This window comes from Mustelus asterias, chromosome 9, assembly GCF_964213995.1.
Source record: "Mustelus asterias chromosome 9, sMusAst1.hap1.1, whole genome shotgun sequence".
NCBI classification, from domain to species: Eukaryota; Metazoa; Chordata; class Chondrichthyes; order Carcharhiniformes; family Triakidae; genus Mustelus; species Mustelus asterias.
In genome coordinates this window covers 45,690,017-45,717,495 of record NC_135809.1, presented here as the reverse complement: position 1 = coordinate 45,717,495, position 27,479 = coordinate 45,690,017, and the positions used below count along the sequence as shown (strand labels likewise).

Sequence of the window (27,479 nt, the reverse complement as noted above, 5' to 3'; positions counted from 1 at the left end):
CCACTTTCCTGCCCGTTCTCCACAACCATTCAACCCATTTCTAATGAAAAATCTGTCTATCTCCTCCTTAAATTTACTCAATGTCCCGGCATCCACCATACTCTGGGGTAGTGAATTCCAGAGTCACCACGCTTTCAGAGAAGTAGTTTCTCCTCATCTCTGTTCTAAATCTGCTACCACTGTACATGTACCTACACCACATAGACTGCAAAGGTTCAAGAGGGCAGCTCACCACCACTTTCTCAAATGAAATTAGGGATGAGCAATAAATGCTGGCCTAGCCAGCGATGCCCACATCCTGTGAATGAATAAAACAAAACCTAACTACTATGATGCTATAGGCCCAACTAACACTATCTGAAAACGGATTCCAAAATAATGACCACTTCCTGACCAAGGTGTCAAAGGCCATTGATATAATCTGACGACAGGTGCATGCCTTAACATGTAGCCTTTCATAAGGGAATAGATAGTTTCCACAGCAAGTGGCTGTAGCATTTAAAACTGACTATCAGTCCTTGTATGGTAGGGGATTAAAGAAATAAGTACTTTCACTTGTACAGCGCTTCCCATAACCTCAGGATGTCCTCAGAATTTTATAGCTAGTTAAGTACTTTTTGAAGTGTACTCTATTGTAATGTAGGAAACACCGCAATCATATTACACACAACCAACTCCCACAGACAGCATTGGGATAATGACTGGATGATTTACTTTAGTGAAGCCAGTGTACCCTATGCTGGGGTCCCTTCCTTTGACAGATCCAGCATGCCATTTACCTTGCCCCCCAATTGACCAGGGAACCATAGAATCCCTTCAGTGCAGAAAGAGGCCATTTGGCAAGTCTGCACCAACCCTCCGAAAGAACATCCCAGACCCTTCCCTCCGCCTATCCCCGTAACCTCGTGCATTGTTTCTGTTCGGTTCCCTTTCTGTGCAGCTACATTCTTTTAACTGTAATTTGCATTAGTTTTCATTCTATATAAACCATGTTGGGCGGCACGGTAGCACAGTGGTTAGCACTGCTGCTTCACAGGTCCAGGGACCTGGGTTCGAATCCCTGCTTGGGTTGCTGTCTGTGTGGAGTTTGCACATTCTCCCCGTGTCTGCGTGGGTTTCCTCCGGGTGCTCCGGTTTCTTCCCACAGTCCAAAGATGTGCGGGTTAGGTTGATTGGCCATGCTAAATTGACCCTTAGTGTCCTGGGATGCATAGGTTAGAGGGGTTAGTGGGTAAATATGTAGGGATATGTGGATGGGTGGGATTGTGGTTGGTGCAGACTCGCTGGGCCGAATGGCCTCTTTCTGCACTGTAGGATTCTATGTTATTTTTATCTATGCATCCTGTGACTTTCTCAAAAATCCAATTAAATCAGTTAAGAATTCACACCTTTATTTAGCATTTCTGAATTTAGTCTTGTTTTAAGGGCTCTTGCGGTTTCCTCATAACTCAGATAAGACTAACTAGTTCGTAAATTCCTGTTTTATCCCTTAGACCAGGTGTAATATATATCATAGAAATCATAGAATCCTACAATGCAGAAAGAGACCATTCAGCCCATCGAGTCTGCACCAACCACAATCCCACCCAGGCCCTATCCCCATATTTATCCGCTAATCCCTCTAACCTATGCATCCCGGGACACTAAGGGGCAATTTAGAATGGCCAATCAACCTAGCCTGCACATCCTTGGACTGTGGGAGGAAACCGGAGCACCCGGAGGATTGGCAGAATTCCTATGATTGGTGCCTTTGTGAACATCTTCCCAACATCCATTTGGCATATAATATCCCAGTATCATATAATATATAATATCCCAGCATTATACATGAATATATAAGTTATAATAATATATCCATATTTTGATATGTAATGGTATTAGTTTATTGTAAGTGAGTTAAAGCCTACCTTTACAATGAAAGTTATATCTATGCATTGGGATTTAAGAAATCCTTAGACATATCACTGAAAGACTGATTTGATGAGAGCAATACAGAAATATGCAAGCTCATCAATCCTAAACTTACAGCATTTCAAAGCTGGCAATAGGCTCCAAACTCCACAGAAAAGAAGCTCACCCACCACACAGCCAAAGCTGAAGTTCAAAGAAGAACCCACGATTTGAGGAACAGATGGTGGACAGAAAGGGCAGAGGAAATTCAACTCCTTGCTGACTTATATAACACGCCTGCCTTTTTCAAGGCAACCAAAGAGACCTGTGGACCCTCAACACACAGATTAAAACTGGTAAGATCCAGAGAAGGTAAGGCTCACCTCAAAGTAACAGCGAGTGCTAGTGCCCACTGGAAAGAACACTTTGTAGAACTACTCAGTCAGAGCTCTATGACAGACGTGTACCTGCTGGAAAACCTCCTAGAAACACAATCCAAAGTGAGCTCGATAATGATCCAGTGCTTGACCAAGTGATAGCTGTTGTCAACCCGATGAAAAACAACAAAACTCTTTTAATCCTGGCAATATCCCTGCAAAAGTGCTGAACTGAGGAGACGATATGGTAATCTCCCAGATATGTGCCCTATGTGTGAAACTCAGACACAATGAAGAAATTCAAAGTGACCTTAGAGGCATCATGATAATCACAGTCTTCAAGTCATGCTGTAGTAACTACGAAGGCATAGTACTGCTCTCAGTTAGGGTACTTCTTAATTGCCTCTTGCTAATTACTGAGGAGGTCCTACTAGAATTTCAGTTGAATCCTCACCTGCCAGAACTAGCAACACGATTTGCACACCACAGGCAAATGCAGAGAGCAGAACACCCCTTTATAAAGGACAAAGAAAAGTACAGCACAGGAACAGGCCCTTCAACCCTCCAAGCCTGTGCCGATCCATTATGCCCTAACTAAATTTTAAAAAAACCTTCTGCCCTTACTCGGTCCATATCCCTCTATTCCCTCCCGATCCCACCCAGATGCCTCTTAAATGTTGCTAAAGTGCCTGCTTCCACCACCCCCTCTGGCACGCGTTCCAGACACCCACCACTCTCTGCGTGGAAAACTTCCCCCGCAGATCTCCCTTATACTTTCCACCTCTCACTTTGAACCTGTGCCCCCTTGGGAAAAGCCTCTGGCCATCCATCCTGTCTATGCCTCTCATAATTTTGTAGACCTCTATCAGGCCTCCACTCAGCCTCTTTCTTTCCAGTGAAAACAATGCTAGTTATTCAACCTCTCCTCATAGCCAACCTCCTTGAGACCAGGCAACATCCCGGTGAACCTTCTTTACACTCTCTCCAAAGCTTCCACGTCCTTCTGATAGTGTGGTGACCAGAACTGCACACAATACTCCAAATGCGGCCTAACCAAGGTTTTATATAGTTGCAACATGATTTCCCAATTCTTGTACCCAGTGCCCCGGCTGATGAAGGCAAGCATGCCGTGCCTTCTTAATCACCTTGGCCACCTATGTTGCCACTTTTAGGGAACTGTGGACCCACACGCAGATCCCTCTGTAAGTCAGTGTCACTGAGGATTTTGCCATTTACAGTATAATTCACACCTAAATTTGATTGTCCAAAATGTATCACTTAGCATTTGTCTGGATTAAACTCCATCTGCCATTTGGTCAAAGAGGATGTGAAGATATCAGTTAAGGCCTCAGCTATTTCTTCCCTTCTCTCCTGCAGAAACCTGGGATAGATCCCATCTGGCCCTGAGGATTTGTCTACCTTAATGTAATTTACGATACTCAACACTGGCTCCTTTGATATATTGACATTCACTAGAGTGTTCACACACCAAACCCTGACCTCAACATCCATCATGTTTTTCTCCTTGGTGAATACCGATACAAAGTACTCATTAAGGATTTCACTCACTTCCTGTGAGGACACACATAACTTCCCTCCATTGTCCTTGAATGGGCCTACTCTTTCTCTAGGCTTCGGAGCGTATTTATGCTCCTAATATATGCATAAAACATCTTGGGATTCTCCTTGACCCTGTTTGTTAAAGACATTTCATGGCCTCTTTTAGCCCTCATAATTCCACATTTAAGTTCCTTCCTACTTTCACTATACTCCTCAAGAGCTTTGTCAGTTTTTAGATGCCTACACCTATTGTATGCTTCCTTAAACATGGCTTTCTTCAATCTCACAAAAGCCTTCCACTCAGTCAAACTACCCTTTGAAAGTTGCCACAGTGATATGTATGCCCAGCTAATTTGACAAACATTATCCATCTCCTGCATGACAGTATGCATGATGTGGAGATGCCGGCGTTGGACTGGGGTGAACACAGTAAGAAGTCTCACAACACCAGGTTAAAGTCCAACAGGTTTATTTGGTAGCAAATACCATAAGCTTTCGGAGCACTGCTCCTTCGTCAGATGGAGTGGATATCTGCTCTCAAACAGTGCACAGACACAGAAATCAAGTTACAGAATACTAATTAGAATGCAAATCTCTACAGTCAGTCAGGTCTTAAAGGTACAGACAATGTGGGTGGAGGGAGCATTCAACACAGGTTAAAGAGATGTGTATTGTCTCCAGACAGAACAGCCAGTGAGATTCTGCAAGATCAGGGAGAAAGCTGTGGGGGTTACTGATAATGTGACATAAATCCAACATCCCAGTTTAGGCCGTCCTCATGTGTGCGGAACTTGGCTATCAGTTTCTGCTCAGCGACTCTGCGCTGTCATGTGTCGTGAAGGCCGCCTTGGAGAACGCTTACCTGAAGATCCAAGGCTGAATGCCCGTGACTGCTGAAGTGCTCCCCCACAGGAAGAGAACAGTCTTGCCTGGTGATTGTCGAGCGGTGTTCATTCATCCGTTGTCGTAGCGTCTGCATGGTTTCCCCAATGTACCATGCCTCGGGACATCCTTTCCTGCAGCGTATCAGGTAGACAACGCCACCCACATTGTCTGTACCTTTAAGACCTGGCTGACTGTAGAGATTTGCATTCTAATTAGTATTCTGTAACTTGATTTCTGTGTCTGTGCACTGTTTGAGAGCAGATATCCACTCCATCTGACGAAGGAGCAGTGCTCCGAAAGCTTATGGTATTTGCTACCAAATAAACCTGTTGGACTTTAACCTGGGGTTGTGAGACTTCTTACTGTGACAGTATGCATGACAGTATTGTGTAGTGGCTCCACCACAGACCACTTCCCTGTCAAAACACATGTCAAACAGGAGTGTACTATTGCACCAACACTATTCACAAGCTTAATTACAACAATGCTGCAGCTTACTACTGACGGGCTCCCCCACATGTGGTAACAACTCATCATACTGATAGTAACCTCTTCAATCTCCATCAGCCAAGGGTCAAAACCAAGACAATGACCACTTCTGTAATGGAACTACATTTACTGACAATGTACAGGTTAGTGTTCACTCGGAAGAAGAACTACTGCAACAAGTAGTTGACATATTTGCTGAAGCTTATAAGAGCATGGGACTTGCCCTGAACACCAGGAAGACCAAAATTCTCTGCCAATCCACACTAAATATATCAACTCCAATGCCTTCAATTGAGATTCATGGTGAGGTGCTGGAAAATGACCCTCATTTCATATATTGGGAAGCCAACTATCCCAAAATACTGACATTGATAAGCATCCTCCAAAACACAGGTATGTTTGGCAAGATAATTTCACATCAGCTGAGATGAAAGGGTCATTTTCTTTTATTCATTCGTGGGCGTCGCTGGTGAGTCAGCATTTATTGTCCATACGACCAACTCCGGACTACCCAAGCAGCTGCTCTACACCAAGGAGTCTGCTCACATGAGAGCACAATCGCAATGTCTCCATGAAGGTCTGCTCTAAAACCATCAACACCTGACCATCAGATGCCCAGTTGTGACCAAAATGGTGATCTATCATCAAAAGTGATGGCAAAATCTTCCAATCAACAACGGCAGCCACTGTGAGAATGGTGAAAGAGATAGGAAGAGAGGATAGCTGCTCCAGCCAGCACCCTCCACTGGCTGACAACTGATGTTCTCACTGGGAGAGTCTACCAGGCTAAAATAGAATCCCTAGAGTGCAGAAGGAGGCCATTCAGCCCATCGAGTCTGCACTGACAACAATCCCACCCATGCCATATCCTTGGAACCCATTCACCCTGCTCATCCCCCTGGGGGCAATTTAGCATGGCCAATCAACCTAATCTGCACATCTTTGGAGGGCTCATAAGCAATCTGCAAATTCACAGCCAACACTGACATCTCACTTCAACCCAGCCGTTTGCAAGAAAGAATCGATCTTGACAAAGAGACACAATAAGAAGTCTCACAACACCAGGTTAAAGTCCAACAGGTTTACTTGGAATCACGAGCCTTCGGAGCGCTGCTCCTTCATCAGGTGAGTGGAGAGCAGCGCTCCGAAAGCTCGTGATTCCAAATAAACCTGTTAGACTTTAACCTGGTGTTTTGAGACTTCTTACTGTGCCCACCCCAGTCCAACGCCGGCGCCTCCACATCATGACAAAGAGGTATTGCTGATGACATTGCAAACAGTAATTTCTAGTTTTTTTCTTATTATCCTTTGGTCGGGAACTTGCTATTACTTGAGAATGCAAAGATTTTCATCTTCCTGTTTGAGTAGTGAATTCCCAGCTAAAGTGTTTAACATTTTGATTGACACTTTTGAAATCGTAGTTGTGAATATGTGATTGGAAGCAGAATTGAGGGTATAAGGATACATTCCAAGATTTAAGGAATGTGGAATTGTTATATTGAAGGATGATGACGATGCTCAGAGATTGAAACATTGAGGATTTGTTTTGCACCATTCATGATCGTAGGCTGTCACAGGCTAGGGCGGAATTCTCTGATTTTTTTTCAAAGTGTCGGTTCAGAGAGGAAACCGGAGAGAAACCCACCGGCACCTTGGCGAGAAAAATCACCGTGTCTTGAGCCACATTGAAAGAAGAAAAAATTCTGCACGAGTTTCACGCCGCGCTCATGGCTGCCTGCCTCTGATTCACTCGCCCAGGATTACTTCCTCTCAGCAGTCAGTGGGGCGCTCCTTTTAACTCACTCTAGTACTCACCAGCACTTCTCCCAAATCCAGTCAGCCGGGTGACAGTCAGGAAGACAGCATCACGTTTCACTGAGGGAGCTTGGACACAGGGAAGAATTTACATGTTTGTCTTCAAAATAGTGCTGTGGATCTATTATGTCCATGTGAGAAGACGTAATTTATCTGAAAGAGCCTTGAGCTCATTAACTAGGCAGGCAATGCAAAGCTCCATCAGTACCGCATTGCAGTGCCCGCTTAGTTAATGAACTCCACACTCTTAAGTGATTCTTGTTGGCTCTGGGTAAGAGTGCTACCACTGGACTAACACCTGGTCGTTAGATAGACAGTCTGGAGCTTTGGTTCATTTACTTTGAAGGGATGGAGGAATCTTTATAAAACATTACCTGGGAAAATTGTGAATAGAAGGAATTCCAGACAGTCTCCAAAAGGACCAAGCTAAATGACTGAATGGCCTTTTACTCATTTCATGCTTTAATTGTCGCACTCAGCAAATTAAATTTAAAATAAAATATGTACATATAGTGCTTTTCAATTGCAGGCCATCCCAAAAAACTTCTTTGAAGTTTGGTCACAAAATTGAAGAACTTCACCACGCAGAAGGGGGCCATTTGGCCCATCATGGCTGTACTGGCCACTCTTTGTAATGTTGGCTCACGTGGCAGTCCAGTTGCACAGGTCCCACAAATAGCAATTTCGTCAATAACCAGATAAATGATATTCTGTTGGTTTTGGCTGAGGGATAAATTTTAGCCAGGACACTTGGGAGAATCCCTCTGCTCCACTCCAAATGATAGCATGGGATCTTTCTCATTCACCTGAGCAGGGAGACAGGCTCCTTGATTTAACATCACAGAATCTTTACAGTGCAGAAGAAGTGTCTTTAAGACAGAGATAGGTAGGTTCTTGATTAATAAGGGGGTCAGGGGTTAGGGGAAAAGGCAGGAGAATGGGGATGAGAAAAATATCAGCCATGATTGAATGGCGGAGCAGACTCGATGGGCTGAGTGGCCTAATTCTGCTCCTATGTCTTATGGTCTTACGGTAAACCTGTTGAACTTTAACCTGGTGTTGTGAGACTTCTTACTGAGTCCAAAGATATGCAGGTTAGATGGATTGGCCATGTTAAATTGTCCCTTAGTGTTCAAATGATGTGTAGGTTAGGTGGATTGGCCATGGTAAATGAGGTTGCAGGGATGGGGTGAGTCTGGGTGGGATGCTGTCAGAGTCGGTGCAGACTCAATGGGCCGAATGGCCTCCTTCTGCACTGTACAGATTCAATGGACACCTGCTAGTGCTTGTCAGCGCAGTGCTGCACTGAAATGTCAGCCTAGTTCATGGGGATTGAGGAATCAAGCCATAACCTCCGGACTCAGAACTAAGTGCTACCAGTGAGCCAAGGTTGAATGGGAAGTGAGTTTAATTGAATCCTATCCTATCCTGTGCCTAAAGTTGAATCATTGTTTCCATTAATGTACAGGGGGCTCTTACTGTAAGGTTCCAGATTGAAATACATTAAATGTGTGTTTTTAATTTTTTTAATTAATGCTTAAAAATGTGATGGGTCAGTGGAAACACTTTATTTTTAATTGCATTTTTAGCAATTAGCTCAAACCGTGTGTGATCAATCTGTTCCATAGCAGGAAGTGAGTTGATGACCAAAGTGTTCAGTACAAGGTGCAGTGTCCTCAGAGAGGAAAAAAAGATTTTCCTTTCGTTTTTTGGGGGGGTGTGGAAATTGCAACAGGAACATTCACACAGTTACATTTCACACTTTCTGTCTGCAGTGGAAATGTTCACAAAGTCCCTTACTCTAGATTGAAAAATAAAACTTGCTGCCAATTGCAAACTCTCTCCCCCCCCAGTAATCCTTCAGAAAGCAGCACGGGTGGAGTCTCGTCGTCAGATCCGCTGGGCAGTGTGTGGGATGTTCGGTGTATGATTTGTTTCCCCTGAAGTCACTGGAGTTTGCTGCTTAGAGTTAGAGCAGTGTCACTATCATTGAACTGCTGCTGAATGTCAGCACCCTGCAGTTTAACCGGCTTTTTGTTTTAAACCCCTCTTTAGAAAGAGACAAACTAGTGAAAGGTGAACCGTTAGTTATGAGACGGTTCCCTGTGTTAAAGCTGCTACTTCACAAGAAGTTTGCTCTTTAATCAGCGCCTGGCTGATTGCTGAGGTTCACTCTCTAACTGTGGACACTGAATTGCAAACCTCCCCGGCCAGTCTGGGGATCTCTCGCCTCCCTCTCTTTACTGTTGCTGAGCTGGGGGTGTTTTTTTTGTACTAACCATGAGGAATTTCCGCAGACCGAAGTTCATGAGTTCACCCAGCCTCAGCGACCTGGGCAAGAGCGAGCAGGCAGCCTTGGAGGAGCGGGGGACCCAGCAGAGACGCGCCGGCTCCAACGCCACCTGGAACAGGTAAAGGGCTGGAAACAACCGCCCCCCCTCCACACACACAGTTCACCTCTGCAATGCATGTTATATATAATAGAAAACATCCAGTTCTGTCTGTTCAAATAAGTTGGCAACCAGCCTGCAACTGGAGCCCATTTTAATCTGAAAATAAAAAAAGTATTCAGCAAGTCTGGCAGTATCTGTGCAGAGAAAAACAAGAGGTAACCTTTCCACTCCCAACATGACTCTTCACTTTTATCCAGACCTTAACTGTTTTTCTCGCTCCACAGATGCTGCCAGACCTGTTGAGTTTTTCTTTGGTTCTACTTCACATTTCTAGCATCTGCAGTGTTTTGCTTTATTTTATCCTAACCTGCCCCTCGGGAACTGGCCAGATCCAGTGTACTGCTGGATTTGCACCCATTGAAGGCAATGGGGAGTGAGATTGGGCTGAATGGCAGGTTGCCCTGTCATTGGGACCAAGCTGCCCTGCAGCCTAGGCAGTGCGACCAATAACAGAGGGTGCTTGCATGTGGAGGCAGCAAAAGGCAGTGCTTTATTTGGTGTGCTGGACTCAGGAGGACTGGCCCCAGTGATTGGAGGGATGAACCTGCAGCTCCAGCCCCCACACATGGAGCAGTCATAACGGAAGGCTCCTGCACCTCAGTCCCCATCCTGTAACCCACTAGAAGGCTGCCGCAGTTTGCCTGATGATATCCCATGGATCTTTCCTGCCTGTGGGGGCAGGTAGTGACCTTTATTTAGCTAACCAAATTAGCTAATTGATATTGCTTGCCTGCCTCCACTTGGTGGGCAGCTGCACTGTTTGCACTCTTTCCGCTGGGAATATCCCATGACAACAAGAAGACTTGGGGCTCCCATCCCTGATGCCTTTTGTATGAAGCCTCCTGCCTCCCAGCCCATCTGCAGAGGCCTGGTAAAATCCAGCTCACTGGGCAGTGTGTAAAGCCAGCATTACAGCGGTTAGGCTGAAGTAAGACAATTCTACCAATACTCTGTTACTCCCACAATATTGACAACACTCCATACGATCCCAACTGCACCCACTGCCTGTTTGTCCATTCTTGTCCCATGATGTTTGGCCTCATTCCTATGTTAGTTTAATGCCCCTTCTCCATTTTCTGTGGGGTGTGTGTATCTCCAATCTCACACAGGAATATGTCCACAACAGTAGAGATTTCTTACGTTTCTGGGTTTAGTCTGAGCAGTAACCACCAAAGGGTGGTCAGGTTTATTGGATGGTAATATCCTCATCCCTCAAAGAAAACGTTCAGGATGAGTTGTCAGCTATTATTTATATACTGGGCAATATCAGCAAAGAAGCTACAGAATTTTATATAATCAATATATCCATATCATAAAACAAGTATTTATAACGTAAGGCTGCGTATTTAAATACAGGAAGAGTATCTAACTGGTAAATCTATAAAAATGATTTGTGTAAACAGTTTGAACAGTCTATAAAGCAGTGATCATTGGCTGTGTACAGTAACCTACAGCTGGAGCATTCATGATAGATCTCTTCATACAGATTTTAAATTGTGGGACTAATAGACCAATTGTTGAAAACTATGGGTCTCCTAAGTTAGGTGCTTTGAGATTAGTTTCTCTGTAGAATAATGTTGTTAAATTCAATGAGGCATCTGCTCCTAAAAGGCAGGTATTTCTTATTAATCTCTTGCTTGCAATAGCATACGAACATACAAATTAGGAGTAGGCCACTTGGCCCCTCAAGCTTACTCCACCATTCAATAAGATCCCATTGTAACATCAACCCCACATTCCTGCCTACCCCGATCACCTTTCACCCCCTTGTTAATCAAGAATCTATCTAGATCAGTCTTAAAAATATTCAAGATAAACTCAAATTACTGCGGATGCTGGAATCTGAAACAAAAACAGAAAAATTCTGGAAAATCTCAGCAGGTCTGACAGCATCTATGGAGAGAGAGTAGAGCCAACATTTTGTCCGAGCTGGCGAAATGTCATCTAGTCTCGAAACGTTGGTTCTATTCTCCCTCCACAGATGCTGTCAGGACTGCAGAGATTTTCCAGTATTTTTCTTGTTAAAAATATTCAAAGTCTCTGCTTCCATTGCCTTTGGAACAAGAGGGTTCCAGAGTCTCACGACCCACTGAGGGAAACACTTCTCCTCATCTCTATCTTAAATGAGTGGACACTTATTTCTAAACAGTGAGCCCCATTTTCCTACAAGAGAAAACATCCTCTCCACATCCACCCTGTCAATACTCCTCAGGTATTAATCAAATCACCTCTTACTCTTCTAAACTCTTTTGGATACAAACCTAACCTGTCCAACCTTGTCTCATAAGGCAACCCACCCCTTCCTGTTATTACTCTAGTAAGCCTTCACTGAACTGTTTCTAACGTATTTACATATCTCCTTAAATAAGGAGACCTATACTGTACAAAGGACCCCAGATGTGGTTTCACCAATGTTCTGGACGACTGAAGCATAACCTCCCTATTTTTGTAATTAATAAGTTTGCTTTAAATTGGTGAAATAGTTTCCCGTTACTGCCAATGTTGAGAAGTTGCATGCTTGAAAAGAGAACTTAATGCAAAATCTTTTTTCTGCCACTCAACGTTTGTGAAAAGCATATTCAGAGTCCTCCTTCCAAAATACAAGGCCTCGTCTTTACTGAGTGATCTCGCCCTGGTCTATTTCCAGTAATGGTGGCCACCCCTTTTAAATTAATTAGTGGAACACCCCCACCCCCCAGATCTTTATTAATAAAATAAATTCACTGCACTTTAACTCTCAGCTGGCAGCTGCTTTGCCACCTCCCACACCATCCCAAGATTGATTTAATTTAATTGAAGTCAAGAGGACAAATAATTTATAAGATGAGCCTGGGTGAAATTTAATACTTAAGAATGTGTGCTACTAACCTGAAATGCAAATGTCTGAGTGATCACCAGTCACTGCCGTGTGCTAACAGGCAGTACCAGTACAAAGTCTTATGATTGTATTAAATTGGACAAGTTTTAGACAAATGCTGAACTTTTGTTTTCCAGCATACAGAATGCTGTAATCGCTGTGTTCCAGAGGAAAGGTTTACCCGATAATGAACTTTATAATCTCAACGAGGGAGTCAGGTGAGCAGGCAAGAATTTCTTTCTTTGAGGTGAACCTTTTTTGTTGCTGAGATGGGTGGACTGTTTAATTGAGCGTGTCTGATTTGAGGAGGAGGAGGACTCAAAATAAGCAACTCCTATAAGTAACTTGATCCACGAATCAGTAAATCATTCGGGGAATTTTGTTTTGATGGAGAAGTTAAATTTTGAAAGAATATGTTGCTTGCTGCATTTCAGTACGGACTCCAGCTAGGGCATGTATAGTAAACCTATCTGATGATAGAGCTTTAATCGTCCATTCCCCTTCTACCTATGAGCAATATTTTCAAATCTGTCTGTGCCTAGTAACTGATTCACTGGTGTCAACCATGAGCTATATGTTAAACAAGCAGTTTCAGGGGACCAGCACTGGTCACCATTCTTACTCTGAAATGCTGGCTGGGAAGTGTCCCAAGTTGGGACATTTTGGAGTATTAAGCTTTTGAGATACGTATTTCTTCCCCCTATATTCATCTCAACCCTTCTTATTCTGAAGTCCTACTTGGATGTGCTCTGAAGACCGCTATATGCCTTCAGTAACCCATCTAAACTGGTCATTTTTAAACAATCAAATTTGGGTAACGTGCGTAGGGGGACTGTTTGATAATGTGGCCCTTCACAGATGAGCCTGATTCTGATCGGGTGGCACAGTAGCACAGTGGGTAGCACTGCTGCCTCACAGCGCCAGGGACCTGGGTTCGAGTCGCAACTTAGGTCATTGTCTGTGTGGAGTCTGCACGTTCTCCCTGTGTCTGCATGGGTTTCCTCTGGGTGCTCTGGTTGCCTCCCACAGTCCAAAAATGTGCAGGTTAGGTGGATTGGCCAGACTAAATTGTCCCTTAATGTCAGGGGGACTGGCTGGGTAAATGCACGGGGGTTATGGGGATAGGGCCTGGGTGAGAGTGTGCAGGCTCGATGGGCCGAATGGCCTCCTTCTGCACTGTAGGATTCTATGATGTCCACATCCGCATTTCCAGCAGTGATTTATAAGATAGCGAGCAGGAAAAGAGCAACAAATGCATCCTCACATCAACTCTGGTGTTCCCATTCCGCCCCTGGCTGAAATGGGACAGCTCAGCACAGACCAGGAATGGAACTCACAGCCTGTGGTATTCCGAATGGTAAACCTCTGATAGAACCCTCTGGCACTCTGCACCAGCAGAGTTTTCAAGCTGCTGTTAATTGGTGTGGTGTGGCAGGTATAGCAAAGGGATGATATAAACTCAGGAAGAGCCACCTCTGCCAGTGAAACCAATTCTTGTTGCACTGTGCTGAGATGTACAAATTCCAGCACTACCAGTGAGCATTGCAAAACTTATTTATGCTTTCCTCCTCCACCTTTATATCATTATTAGTCATTCCTGGCAGATCAACTAACTTGGCATTGACCACAGATTGAACCTCGACTTTGCTGCTGTATGATTCACAACCACACCTCATTGTCCTTTTTACCCACAGAAAAGTGAACACTTACAAGCTATCAATAATGTATATTGTTTGGCTTTACTGCCTGTCATTTTTGAGTATCCAGTTTAAACAGTGCTACTGACAACACTGGTGAATTCATAGCGGGGGGACGGGTGGGAGGGGTGCTTAAAGTCAAGTAACTTGATACCTATCTATTAAGCAAACTTCAATGAAGGTGTACTTTGAGCACAACACTCATTGTATCATAAGCAGTTGTTGTTTTCTACCCCCCCCCCCCCCCCCCCCGCCCCCCCCCCGGTTTTCTCTCCTGAAGGATCAAACACTTGTTGGAGTTGCCCAGTGAATGATATTTGAGCTGAAATTGTTAGAAGGCAGACTGAAAAAACAAAGGAGTGTGTGGAGGGTCCATGCGACGCAAAACACACAAAGGGGAGTGTTCCACGTGATAGTAACATGTCAAGGGGTTAAAATGATGTTTGACCATAAAGGTGACACTGGCGGATTTATCCAAAACCATTTCAAACCAACACTGTGTTGTGTTTTTGAAGACACTCTGAACTGTGTTTACTGCATTGCATATACTCACTCAGTGTGTAGCTGGTTTTGAGTGATATATCCTGCTTTTTTGTGCGTTTAAGGCAGATTAGCCATTATTTCATTGAATGGCAGAATAGGCTTGAGGGGCCAAATGGCCGACTGCAAGCCCTCACTTAGTGATCTAGTTATGTTCCTGAAAAGTACAACTTCAAACGAATCAACCTACATTGCATCAGATTTTCCCAATGTAACCAATGTAAAAGGCTATCGTTGGGTTCTGTAGGATTTCTCTCATCAGAATAAAAGTATTATATCCTGTAGGTTGAAATACCGTACATTGCTAAAATCCTATATTTGTAAATGAAGTGACCATTTTAAAATAAATAAATTTTAAAATATGAAAGAAATACACCAACTTGCTATTAATCTTCTGCTTGCCGACCCACACACCCACTGCTTCCTACCACTAAACCCTAGCTGTGAGCAGGGCAGCAAGAAGGAGGAAGTGAGCCAGAGGAGCTACAAGTGGGAGGGTTGCGAAGGGGGGGGCAGGGTGGGTGGCGAGTGGGAGGGTCGGGGCAGGGTGGGCAGAGAGTGGGAGGGTGGCGGAGCAGGGTGGGCGGAGGGTGGGGGAGCAGGGGAGCAGGGTGGGCGGCGAATGGGAGGGTCAGGAAGCAGGGTGAGCAGTGAGTGGGAGGGTCAAGGAGCAGGGTGGGCAGAGAGTGGGAGGGTCGGGGAGCTGAGTGGGAGGGTCGGGGAGCAGGATGGGCAGTGAGTGGGAGGGTCAGGGAGCAGGGTAGGCAGTGAGTGGGAGGGTCAGGGAGCAGGGTGGGCAGTGAGTGGGAGGGTCAGGGAGCAGGGTAGGCAGTGAGTGGGAGGGGCAGGGTGGGCAGTGAGTGGGAGGGGCAGGGAGCAGGATGGGCAGTGAGTGGGAGGGGCAGGGAGCAGGGTGGGCAGTGAGTGGGAGGGTCAGGGAGCAGGGTGGGCAGTGAGTGGGAGGGGCAGGGAGCAGGGTGGGCAGTGAGTGGGAGGGTCAGGGAGCAGGGTGGGCAGTGAGTGGGAGGGGCAGGGAGCAGGGTGGGCAGTGAGTGGGAGGGGCAGGGAGCAGGGTGGGCAGTGAGTGGGAGGGGCAGGGAGCAGGGTGGGCAGTGAGTGGGAGGGTCAGGGAGCAGGGTAGGCAGTGAGTGGGAGGGGCAGGGTGGGCAGTGAGTGGGAGGGGCAGGGAGCAGGATGGGCAGTGAGTGGGAGGGGCAGGGAGCAGGGTGGGCAGTGAGTGGGAGGGTCAGGGAGCAGGGTGGGCAGTGAGTGGGAGGGTCAGGGAGCAGGGTGGGCAGTGAGTGGGAGGGGCAGGGAGCAGGGTGGGCAGTGAGTGGGAGGGGCAGGGAGCAGGGTGGGCAGTGAGTGGGAGGGGCAGGGAGCAGGGTGGGCAGTGAGTGGGAGGGGCAGGGAGCAGGGTGGGCAGTGAGTGGGAGGGGCAGGGAGCAGGGTGGGCAGTGAGTGGGAGGGGCAGGGAGCAGGGTGGGCAGTGAGTGGGAGGGGCAGGGAGCAGGGTGGGCAGTGAGTGGGAGGGGCAGGGAGCAGGGTGGGCAGTGAGTGGGAGGGGCAGGGAGGGCAGTGAGGGGCAGGGTGGGCAGTGAGTGGGAGGGTCAGGGTGGGCAGTGAGTGGGAGGGTCGGGGAGCAGGGTGGGCGGAGAGTGGGAGGGTCGGGGAGCAGGGTGGGCGGAGAGTGGGAGGGTCAGGGAGCAGGGTGGGCGGAGAGTGGGAGGGTCAGGGAGCAGGGTGGGGGGTGAGTGGGAAGGTCAGGGAGCAGGGTGGGCAGTGAGTGGGAGGGTCAGGGAGCAGGGTGGGCAGTGAGTGGGAGGGTCAGGGAGCAGGGTGGGCAGTGAGTGGGAGGGTCGGGGAGCAGGGTGGGCAGTGAGTGGGAGGGCCAGGGTGGGCAGTGAGTGGGAGGGTCGGGGAGCAGGGTGGGCGGTGAGTGGGAGGGTCAGGGAGCAGGGTGGGCGGTGAGTGGGAGGGTCAGGGAGCAGGGTGGGCGGTGAGTGGGAGGGTCGGGGAGCAGGGTGGGCGGAGAGTGGGAGGGTCGGGGAGCAGGGTGGGCGGTGAGTGGGAGGGTCGGGGAGCAGGGTGGGCGGTGAGTGGGAGGGTCGGGAGCAGGGTGGGGGCTGAGTGGGAGGGGAACTGGGGTGCAGCGGGTAGGGTGGCTGGTGGGCAGTGTGGGCAGTAAGTGACAAAGGCTGCCCCAAAATGGCACCCCTGAGGCCCAGCAGAGAACAACACTAAAATAGGAATCCTGACACTGTATGTGGGGAAGGCGATGGCCTAATGGTATCATCGCCAGACTATCAATCCAGAAACTCAGCTAATGTTCCGCGAACCCGGGTTCAAATTCTGTCACGGCAGATTGTGGAATTTAAATTCAATAAAACCTGGAATTAAGAATTTACTGATGACCATGAATCCATTGTCGATTGTTGGAAAGACCCATCTGGTTCACTAATTGTTTTGAGGGAAGGAAATATGCAGTCCTTGTCTGGTCTGGCCTACATGTGACTCCAGGGCCACAGCAATGTGGTTGACTCTCAACTGCCCTTTGAAATGGCCTCGCAAATCACTCAATTCCCCACCACCTTCTCAAGGGAGTTAGGGATGGGCAAAAATGGCTGGCCAACCAGTGATGCCCATGTGCCACTAATGAATTTTTAAAAACCAGTCCCGTTATATCAACAATGTTGAAGTATAATGATTTTAAATATAGCGTGCTCTTGTGTTTTTTTTTAAACCTGTGCAGTTAGTGATTGTTTCCTCATTTAAGCTTTCCGCTTGTTGCAGTGTGTGTACACTTGTCATTTCAGACCCTCAAGGGTGGCGGGGAAACATGATGCAATTTTAACCTACCCTGTCCATCAGGAATGTGCCCGGATCAATTGCGATGCTGCTTTTACACCCTGCCCATTTTAATCACTCTAAGGGTTTCTTGGCAAGTCTGACTAAAATTACCCTTTTTATTCCACCATCAATAATGCCTAAGAACAGCAATATCATAGTTAGAAGCAGAGTAAAGCTAACCCTACTCTGTCCAGAACCTTAGAAAGGCATCAGTTGGTGCACCAGTGTTTATCTCTTGCACCATCCTCCCATGGCCTTTGAGTGAACTTACTAGTTAAGGGCAGTTTTGAACAGCCAAGTAGCAACTGGTTTTGACTGCTGCATCTTGCTTCTGATCTTGCTAATTTTTTTTTCCTTTTCCTTGGTGCAGGCAGTTGTTGAAAACTGAACTTGGATCATTTTTCACTGAGTATCTTCAGGTCAGTACTATGTATTTTTCCTCAGTCACCACTCCAAAATGTTAATATACGGACTTTGATTTTTGTGTAACCTATACTGATTTATGCCCTCATAAGAAAGAAGTTGAAATCTTGGCAGAACAATGTATACCTGGCCCATCTGGGAGTAAGGAGGAAGTTGTCTTACTATCTGAAACCCAAAGTTCCTCAAGAACCTCCATGTGGCTTTAGTGACACTACGTATGCATTGGTAACACTTTGTACATGTCATGGATTATTGTATTTAAAGTGAGGATAAAGGAGAAGTGAAACACATTGTGAGGGATAGAAGGAACTATAGCTGTTTCTCCAGCAGCGCTCATTGTGCCATAGAAACCCTACAGAAGGAGTCCATTTAGTCCATCGAGTCTGCACCAACAACAATCCCACCTCGGCCCTATCCCTGAAACCCCACATGTTTACCCCGCTAATCCCTCTAACCTACGCATCCTGGGACGCTAAGGGGCAATTTAGTGTGGTCAATGCACCTAACCCGCACATCTTTGGACTGGGAGGAAACCGGAGCACCCGGAGGAAACCCACGCGGACACGAGGAGGACGTGCAGATTCCACACAGACAGTGACGCAAGCCAGGAACCAACCCAGGTCTCTGGAGCTGTGAGACAGCAGTGCTAACCACCGTGCCACCCTAGAGTGGGAGGGGAAATTATTTTAGGAACTGCAAATTTCCCAAATTGGTAATATTGTGTGAGAAAACGGCAATGCAATTTATATGGTTTTATTTTTACAGATTTTTAGATGATTAATTTGACAAATGCACATTTGTGTTGTGAAGAAATCTAAGCTTCTTTAACACTGTCTATTTCCGCCTCTTGAACAGTGACCTTTATCAGCTCTTCCTGGTTCATTTCACTCCAATAGAAATGGCCTAGGATGGTCCGCCATGCCAACATCTTGTCAAAGAGCTTGCATTGTTTTCCATCGGGGCCACTGTCAGGAGTTCCTCAACACAGAGCTGGAACGTTTAATTTGTTAAACACACACAGCCCCTGAGCTGGCTTCAAATATACCGCATGGGCTTACATGAATTATGGTTGCCTTCTGCAGTCACCTACCCACTCAATATCACAGGGCCTCTGCCTCTTTGCAGCTTCTCTTTGATCTCCTCCCAGCACCTTCTAAACTCGCCTCTTCTCTAATATTCATCTCCCATTTCTTCCATCTCCAGACCCAAGAGTTGTAATGCTCACTTTACTCTTACACCCTTCTTCCAGCTTGTCCAAGTCACTCTTGTACCTTTTGGACACTGCTGTCCAGCTGACAAATCATCCCATTTCTACTGCCCTTCAATGACTCCCAATCCCCCACAAGTCACATATGAGATCCTTGTCCTCATCTAGAAATCCCTCCTTGATCCTACCTCACCCTATCTACAACTCTCTTCCCCCCCATATGTCTATTGGTGAGCACTGTGCTATGACTCCAGCCTCCAATGAATTTTAGCCCACCTTTAGTGACAAAGTGTTTAATCATCTCTGACCTGTGTTCAGAAATCCCATCGAAACCTCACCCTATTTCCCTTGTTCCATCTTAAAATAACCTCAAAGCCCATCTCTTTAACAAGCTTTCTCCTTTCTGTCACATGTGCCTTGGGATGTTTTGTGACATTAAAGGTGCTATGTTAATGCAAGTTGTTTGTACTGCTGCTGTTGTATAAACCTTGTTGCTTAACCTCTGAATTTATCAAGATTTTAACTTTTTTGTCAACAATGAAATAAATCTCGAAACAACTGACCTTATTGAATTGCTGGCTAGTTTTGGGGCTTACCCTAGGACCACAAATATGAAAGCAGACTTTCAATGGGCGGTGAACCATATTATTGTATTAAATTCACATTGTTTGATGTTCCTGTTTGCGGGGAGATTTCTTTGCTCTTGTACTTTAGGTATTTATGATTTCTGTATTCAATGCTATTCTGTATCCCAGAGAGACCGGTTCTGGTAACTGCCAAGGGAACAGATTGCTCTGATCTATTTGTTTCAGCTCCTGTTTTGATTCTGTGCTTTCCGCATGATCATCCTTGTTTTCAAAAGTTGGGTCGAATAACATTCGGGTGCACTTGAGTTTATCGTTAACAGCCAAACAAATTAAATCACTTGTCAAAAGACCAAGTGAACAGTAGCAATAACACAATTGTTGCTAAGCTTTGCTGGCTCCTAAGTTTATAACTGCTGTGCTAATATTTTTGTACAATGATTACTTATTTTTCCTACCGTGTATGGAAGTTATCTGGCTGACTCTGAAAACCTTTGACAAACTCACTCATCTGAACAAGAGCAATTGATGACTTTTGAACATAACTGTTATTTAAATAAGCTACCAATCAAAGACATGATTGGAACAAGTAACTTGTCCTTTATACAGTGCCTTAATGTAATAAATCATGAGGTACTTCCTAGGTGTGTTATAAAGCAAAGTTTGACCATCCCAAAAGATATTTGTTTTTCAGTTGAATGGTGTGCTTTCCGCCCAGTTTTGTCCTACAAATTAAGCAGTTGTGGCAACAATGATATTGAGCTAAGTTGGTACATTATATCTGTGAGTTAAACTGCTTTATCACCTCTTGTATAGTGACTGAATTAAGGAGGTCAATACTGTTCTAAATTTTAGATAATGCTTCAATTTTATCTCCATTGAAAAAACAGTGCCTTAGGTCCACATGGTCATCCCAAATGGATCTTTGTAAAGCTCTATGGTTTAATATAGATACCTCTTGTTAAAATAGCAAACAAAATAAATTTAATAGAAACACATTAAAATCTTGTGTAACACAGCATAGTTGGAACCTCTGAATGTTTTAGCACCATTTAGGGGATTCTGTTTTTGTATTTAAATACTTTGAGACATTCATCTTAATAATAGCAGAAGTAGCTAATTCCTGTACATGATATAAACTTGACATTCACAGTGCATTAGATGAAACTACTAAAAGTAATACTGTTCCTCACAACATTGAGTTTGGTGTATTTCTAATGTGTACAGTTGCTAAATGACATTAGGTGACAACAATGAATGGGGGGGTATGCGCGGGAAAATATCTGGTAATGTTTGCATTTAAAACTTTGGAAAAGAGTGTTACTGAATCACGACATTGTTGGATTTCTTGAGTTCCTCATAGGCTAGGCTGTTTACAAGTTTAAGTCCAGTGCTTAACTGTGGAAATGGCTGATCAAAGTGAACTAGGACTTGGTTTCACATCAGAAATGCCCTCTTTCCCATAATCCCCAGATAAAGGATCTTATTTCTTGGAAGAAGAGAGGCTTGGCCTTTTGAACAAGATCCTTAAACCTAGATATTGTTGAAACGAGGATTTGTTTTACGGCAGCCATTGTTTCTGGAGCAGGTAATAATTGGCACATTCTGTAAAATGTATCCATAGTTACTGATGGGGGTGAATTAAGTCGAGCAACAGCATCACAGATGTTTCCCTGATAGTTCGTGTTGCATTGGCTCAATATTTGTACCAGAAGTGTATAATAAATGCACAATTTTGCTAAACATTAAGCACCTTTCTTGCATCTTGCTTCATAGTTATGACTGCTCATTTTAGGTTGTTACCTGTGCTGACCAATCCAAGCTCAGTTGGGCTCAGCTTAGTAACTGAGCGCTCGCTTACAGTGGAACACACAGCACCTTATTGTTGTTAAATATTTGGTGTCTGAGAGCTACTACAAATCATTGGATATCATGTTTACTCCAAAAAGCTGGCAGATCAAGCACCTCAAACTCCTTAACATATTTATTGTCCTTTTATACCTTGGCACAGTGTTGTTTTGTATATGACTCCATCATCTCCAAAAACATGACGGAAAAATTATAGCTTACTTCAAAAGCAACACTTTTTAATATATTTTTGTTAATGAGAATTATGGTGTCCCAGACTAATTATGAATTAGGAGTTGGAGTAGCCTGCTCGTCTCCTTGAGCTTGCTCCGCCAAATAGTGCCATGGGATCATTTGCATCCACCTGGGAAGCAAACAGGACCTCAGTTTAACATCTTACCTACAAATTGTGCCTCCAACAGAGGAGTACTTCCTCAGTGCTTCACTGTAAAGCCCAGATTTTTGTGCTCAAGTCCTGGGGTGGCACAAGTGCCTGATTCAGAGGCAACAGTACCACTCACTGAGCCACAGCTGACTAGTATATATATTTATTTCTGCTGCATCACAGTCTCATTAATTAACCCTTCCAAACTAGTTTGTCTGTACCCATAAACCCATTTAGCAGTAACAAAAGAAACATCATCATTCTTCATTTACAAAATCTGATTTGGAAAATAAAGATTTTCTTCCTCCTGTTTTTCTCCCCTGTCTGCACAATGCAACTTCCCAAACTGAAAGCACAGGCTGGGCACCTGATCCTAGTCCTTTGCCAAAGTTACTGGAGGTTAATAAGTATGCTAAGACTGGGGGAATGAGGCAGTGGAGATCAAGGTCTCTGTTTGAGCACCAGTATTCTGAAGCTCGGGCACCAGTATACAGGTACATTTGAGTGATGTGCAGGAGCAATCCTGGATTGTTGGATGTTGCTTTTCCCCTGTAAAGTAAATGCTTGGCTGATGTTCAGCGCCTCAATATGGCACAGTTGAAACCTGGAATTCATGATGGAATGTATGATTGTGATCCCTGAATATAGGAACCAGAGTGTTGGTAAATATTGTGAATTTTGATTTTTGTTTTGTTGTTTATTTCCTTGTGTAGAATCAGCTGCTGACTAAAGGCATGGTGATTTTGAGGGATAAAATTCGATTTTATGAAGGTAAGACATTTTGTTTTAACGCTTTGTTGTGTGTGCTGCTTTCGTTCAGAAATTGTGACGATGTCCCTAACCAACAGAGGACTGCTGCGGATGTCAGATCCACTGAGAGCTCTTCTGAAACAAGCCTCTTAATCCAAACACCAGCTAGCCTCCGTGCCTTTGACTAAAATATCTAATCAGATTGTACATAGGCAAGTTAACCTTTCTGCTCCAGCTACTAACACTACTCCCACTACCTCATCCTATCTCAAAAGATCAGGAGGGTGGCAGAGACTGGGGTGTGGACTTTGCCACAGCAACTATTAATGTTCCTTGATAATCGACTGATGGGAATGAAGCTGCATGGGTTAGATCTGATTCTACAAGTTTTACTCCCCGTTTTGCCTCTCCACTATTCCAATTCCCTGATGAAGAATTCATGATGCTACTACATCATGTATAACCTGAAATAATGTCCCACACATCCCTATCCATCAGCTACTGCATTAACTATGGAGAATCAAAATGGAGGGAAGATGGAAAGTACAGCAGACTGTAAAGAAATAATTCCTTACAAATTGTCTTACATTTTCTGACTATTTAATATTTTGGAGGGTGTTCTTTGACATTTTTTTAAGAAGTCATTCATCAGACAGCATCCAGCATGGAAAGGCCTGTACATTTTCAAGTGTTTGGCTGAATGAACCTTCAACTGAATAGAAATGATCAGAAGTCCACGCAGGCACAATATTTACATTGGCAGTAACACATCATATTTTTGTCTTATTGTAACCAAATATCTTTGAAAATGCGTGCACATTACTTTTGCAGTTTAAATTATAAATACTAATAGGGTTGGCACAGTGGTTATCACTGCTGATTCACTGTGCCAGGGACCCAGGATGTGCAAGTTAGGTGGATTGGTCATGCTAAATTGTGCCTTAGTTTCCCAAAATCTGTAGGTTAGGGGATTAGCGGGGTAAGTACATGGTGCTATGGAGATAGAGCCTGGGAAGATTTAAAAATAATGGGTCGGTGCAGATTCGATGGGCCGAATGGCCTATGTCTGCATTGTAGGGATTCTATGATAGTTGCTGAATGGGGATATATCTTGCTGTGTAAACAAATGTGGATTATTGTATAGATGTACTACCAGCACTTGCATCATGGTAACAAGTTAAAACCAAAGGATGTAATGAATGATGAGGAACTTTTTGTACTGTTAATCCTTTATATTTCTTAGATTGTTGAAAAAAGATATGTTAAAGCTTTCCATCTTGCACTCATCAGGACACTTTGCAAGAAGAGGAAAACAATTTACAATGTATAAGAAGAAAATGCTGGTTTATCTCATGCAGTATAAATTGTTTCCCTCTTATACTGGTATTCTTGCAAAGTGTCCTGATGAGTGCAAGATGAAAAGCATTGACATACTCTCTTTTTCAGTAATACTCACATGCTGTACTACCAAATAACTTATTTATTAGATTATGCATTTTTTATATATATATATAGGTCAGAAATTACTTGACACAGTGGCTGAAATTTGGGACTTTTTCTTTTGTGACATCCTTCCTATGCTCCAGGCAATATTTCACCCTGTCCAGGTAGGCTGTTTAACCATTGTTTTAATCAAATGTTCCTTTCTCTTGTCCCATTTGCTTCCAAAATATGTCAGTCTTGAATATTTAGTTTCTTAAATTCCTCTCTCTTAAATGGGAGATAGAAATGGTGATTCTATTCTGGTGCTGATCAATAACCAGCATTACACTTCTTGACAGAGGCAGATTACCACTCAGCAACTAACAACATAACTCCGAGTGGCTCTGAAATGAAAAACTAAAGTAAATGGGTGGCAGATGTGTTTTAGCTTCAAAGCACATCGGCTAATACAGCTCATGAAGTAATTTAGTGGGTTCAAAGAGCGTAAGAAATGGGGAATTGATTTATGAAAATAGTTGTCATGGGGAGGGGATATAAACCTCTTATCTGGCCTTGCTACATGATGTTGGCGTCATGGAGTCATGCACTATTTATAAGAATGACAACTTCTGCATGGAGCATGGACATCACTTGTAAGAACGGAAAATATTTATTTTGAGTTGGGTTTTATTTTGCAATGAGGGCAGAAGAGAATTTGTGGTAAAGTTTATTAATGTAGCTTTTTAAGCTTTGCTAAATTAAAATATTCCATGGATCTATTTTTACTTGTATTGATTCTGTTCATTTCTCTTGCTTTAGTTTATGTGAATATATTAATTAAGTAAATCACCTGCATGGCTTGTGTATCATCTTGGATAAGTTTCTGGCCATCTGACCTCTGGTCCACTTGTACAATCTACCCCATCAACATGCCAGGGCCCAAACCTGCAGGAGGTAGCATCACAGCTCAGAATATTGTTGGAGGACAATAATTTTATTGGCTGCACGGCACCTAACTATCAACTCTGATAGCCCTGGCGTGTCAAGTGTACCCTTCTTTCAGGTATCTTCCTGGAGCAGCAGAGCACCTGTTTTTCTAGTCATCAAAAGGGTGAGATACTGGAACTCTGCTTGGTTACATGCCCACAAAATCCACTGCTTATAGCTACAGTTGGTTTCTGCTCCCTTTAGTTTTGTTTGGCAAAGATTTAAGGTGATGGACAGAAGACCCAGAGGCAATTATTTTTATGCAGCAAGTCAATGGACTTTGGAATGCACAGTAGGGCGGTAGATGTAGACTTGATAGCAGCCTTTAAAATGGAATTGGACACATGGAATTAAGATGGGGAAAGAGCAACAAATGGGCTTAACCAGATCGTTCTTTAAAAGAATCAGTGCCTTGATGGACCCATTAGCCGCCTCCTTTGCTGTGCTATATCATGTTTCTATAGTCCCCCCATTCTGACATTGGTTCAAACAATATTTGCCAGTAAAGGTAGCATTTACTCTGAAATAAACGCATTCCATTAAATTTGATATGCTGGCCAGATTTTCTTGTATGTCTGAGGTGGGGTGTATGGAAAAACAAATTGAAGAGTAAAAGGGATGATTTGCATTTATATAGTGCCTTAACAATTACTCTGAAACATCTCAAGTGGCTCAGATGCAAACAATTTCATTGAAGTGCAGTAATTTTTATGTCTGTAAACACAGCAATAACTGCTTTCGTGATTGTACAAAATGCGATGAAATGAATTAATAATTGACCTGTTTTTAAAAATTCATTCGTGGGGTCAGGGTGTTGCTGGCAAGGTCAGTATTTGTTGCCCATCCCTAATTGCTCTTGAGAAGATGGTCGGGAGCCACCATCTTGAACTGCTGTCCTTTGGACCCTTTTGTGGTGGTTTGGCACAACTGAGTGGCTTGCTTAGGTCATTTCAGTTGAAAGTTGACCACCTGTGTGTCTGGAGTCACACACAGGCTAGACCGGGTAAGGGTGGCAGATTGCCAGTGAATCAGAAGGGTTTTTATGACTATTAATAGTTTTATGGAACCCATTACTGAGACAGGCTTTCAATTAATATTTATGAATTGAATTTAAATTCCATCAGTTGCTGTGGTGAGATTTGAACACATGTCCCCAGTGCATTAGCCCTAGACTTCTGGATGACTACTCCAGTGGCAAAGTGATGGTGCTAGCTGAGGAAGTAGTGTTGACAAGGATGCAGGGAAATCCACCATCTCTTCAAATGGTGTCTTTGTATTTCCAGGGTTGCTCTGGACAGGTCTTAGTTCGTTGTGTCATCCTAAGGATCTCATTTCTGACTTTGCAGCAGTCCTTGATTATCACATTGGACTCTGAGCCTGAATTCCAGCATTTCCTGGAGTTGCGAATTCTACCATTGGAGCCAAGTTGGCACAGATAGTTGTTGGCAGTTGTACACTTCTTGGTGTCCTGCTCAAATTGCAAATAGTGGGTTCATGCCAAATCTCTCAGCCTTGAGTGAATTGCACAAACAAAGTCCTTGCTTCCCAGTCCCCTCAGCCTCCCTGCTTTCTCAAGCAAAACGGAAGGTTAGCCACGTGTGATGTTGTTATTCTGAATCAGATTTGTTTATTGTGTAGGTAAGGGAAATTGGGATCCCTAAGGAGAGAAATGCTATTTTAATTTTACGCCCTGCGTGGGAGCAAGAATATTTCTGCCCTGAGCACTTGGAATGTAGTCAGTCTGAAGAATGTTGTAGGCCCTTCCTATGAATAGCTATGATTGTAAGAGAAAATTGTTTAATTTGGAGAAGGATTTGCGGGGCTTAAATTCTGTTAGATTCTATTGAAATCATTAACCAATTAGACAGGGTCACCATCTGTTTCTCTTTCATATTGTGGAGCTATAGGGGGATGGTTCAGGTGTCCTACCTGGATGGAAAGCTGGGCTGGAGCTGAAGTCCTTTGTTGCGTTGTGTTTGGAGGAATGCGGGGAAAGTGGAACCAGACTTGCTGCCGTGTGTTGTGAACTTTGTGCTTTCAATCAGTTAATTGGGTTGTGCTGCTTTTGGGATCCAAATGAACTAAATCGATGGTTACTTAGGGTGCGTGCGTGTGTGTGCATGCATGCATGCATGCACTGGGTTTGGTCTCCTCCCTTGTACGCATATTATATAAAATAATAGATTATTGATTTTCTTTAAAAATCCTACCCTAACCTGCGGTATGGGATGGAGGAATGTTATATTTGTTAAGATACTTGAACCTGAGGAAGAGGTGGCAATGAGCAGCATTGGAAGGAGTGGAAGGCATGGTTATCATGAACTCCCACACAGGATTGTCCATGGAAATTAGCTGGGGATGGAGGTAGGAGGCAATCTGTCTGGAAATGATTATAAGAGATAGGATTTATAATCACCTAGAAAGGAATAATTTGATTAGGGATAGTCAGCACGGTTTTGT

At 44.3% G+C, this 27,479-nt stretch overlaps 1 protein-coding gene across 2 annotated transcripts in view; it reads left to right on the top strand.

The window, feature by feature from the left end:
* LOC144498665 (proline-rich protein 5-like) overlaps nt 1-27,479 on the top strand; it is a 116,444-nt gene that overhangs the window by 38,712 nt on the left and 50,253 nt on the right. Inside the window, exons 2-6 of one of the 2 annotated variants that reach the window (XM_078220120.1) lie at nt 9,314-9,427; nt 12,464-12,544; nt 17,784-17,832; nt 22,574-22,631; nt 24,126-24,217. In XM_078220120.1, coding sequence (XP_078076246.1) covers nt 9,324-9,427; nt 12,464-12,544; nt 17,784-17,832; nt 22,574-22,631; nt 24,126-24,217 — 384 coding nt within the window. In that variant the 5' untranslated portion in view covers nt 9,314-9,323. Of the gene's footprint in view, nt 1-8,964; nt 9,428-12,463; nt 12,545-17,783; nt 17,833-22,573; nt 22,632-24,125; nt 24,218-27,479 lie in introns of those variants that run through there. The other variant, XM_078220119.1, reaches the window with a different exon arrangement.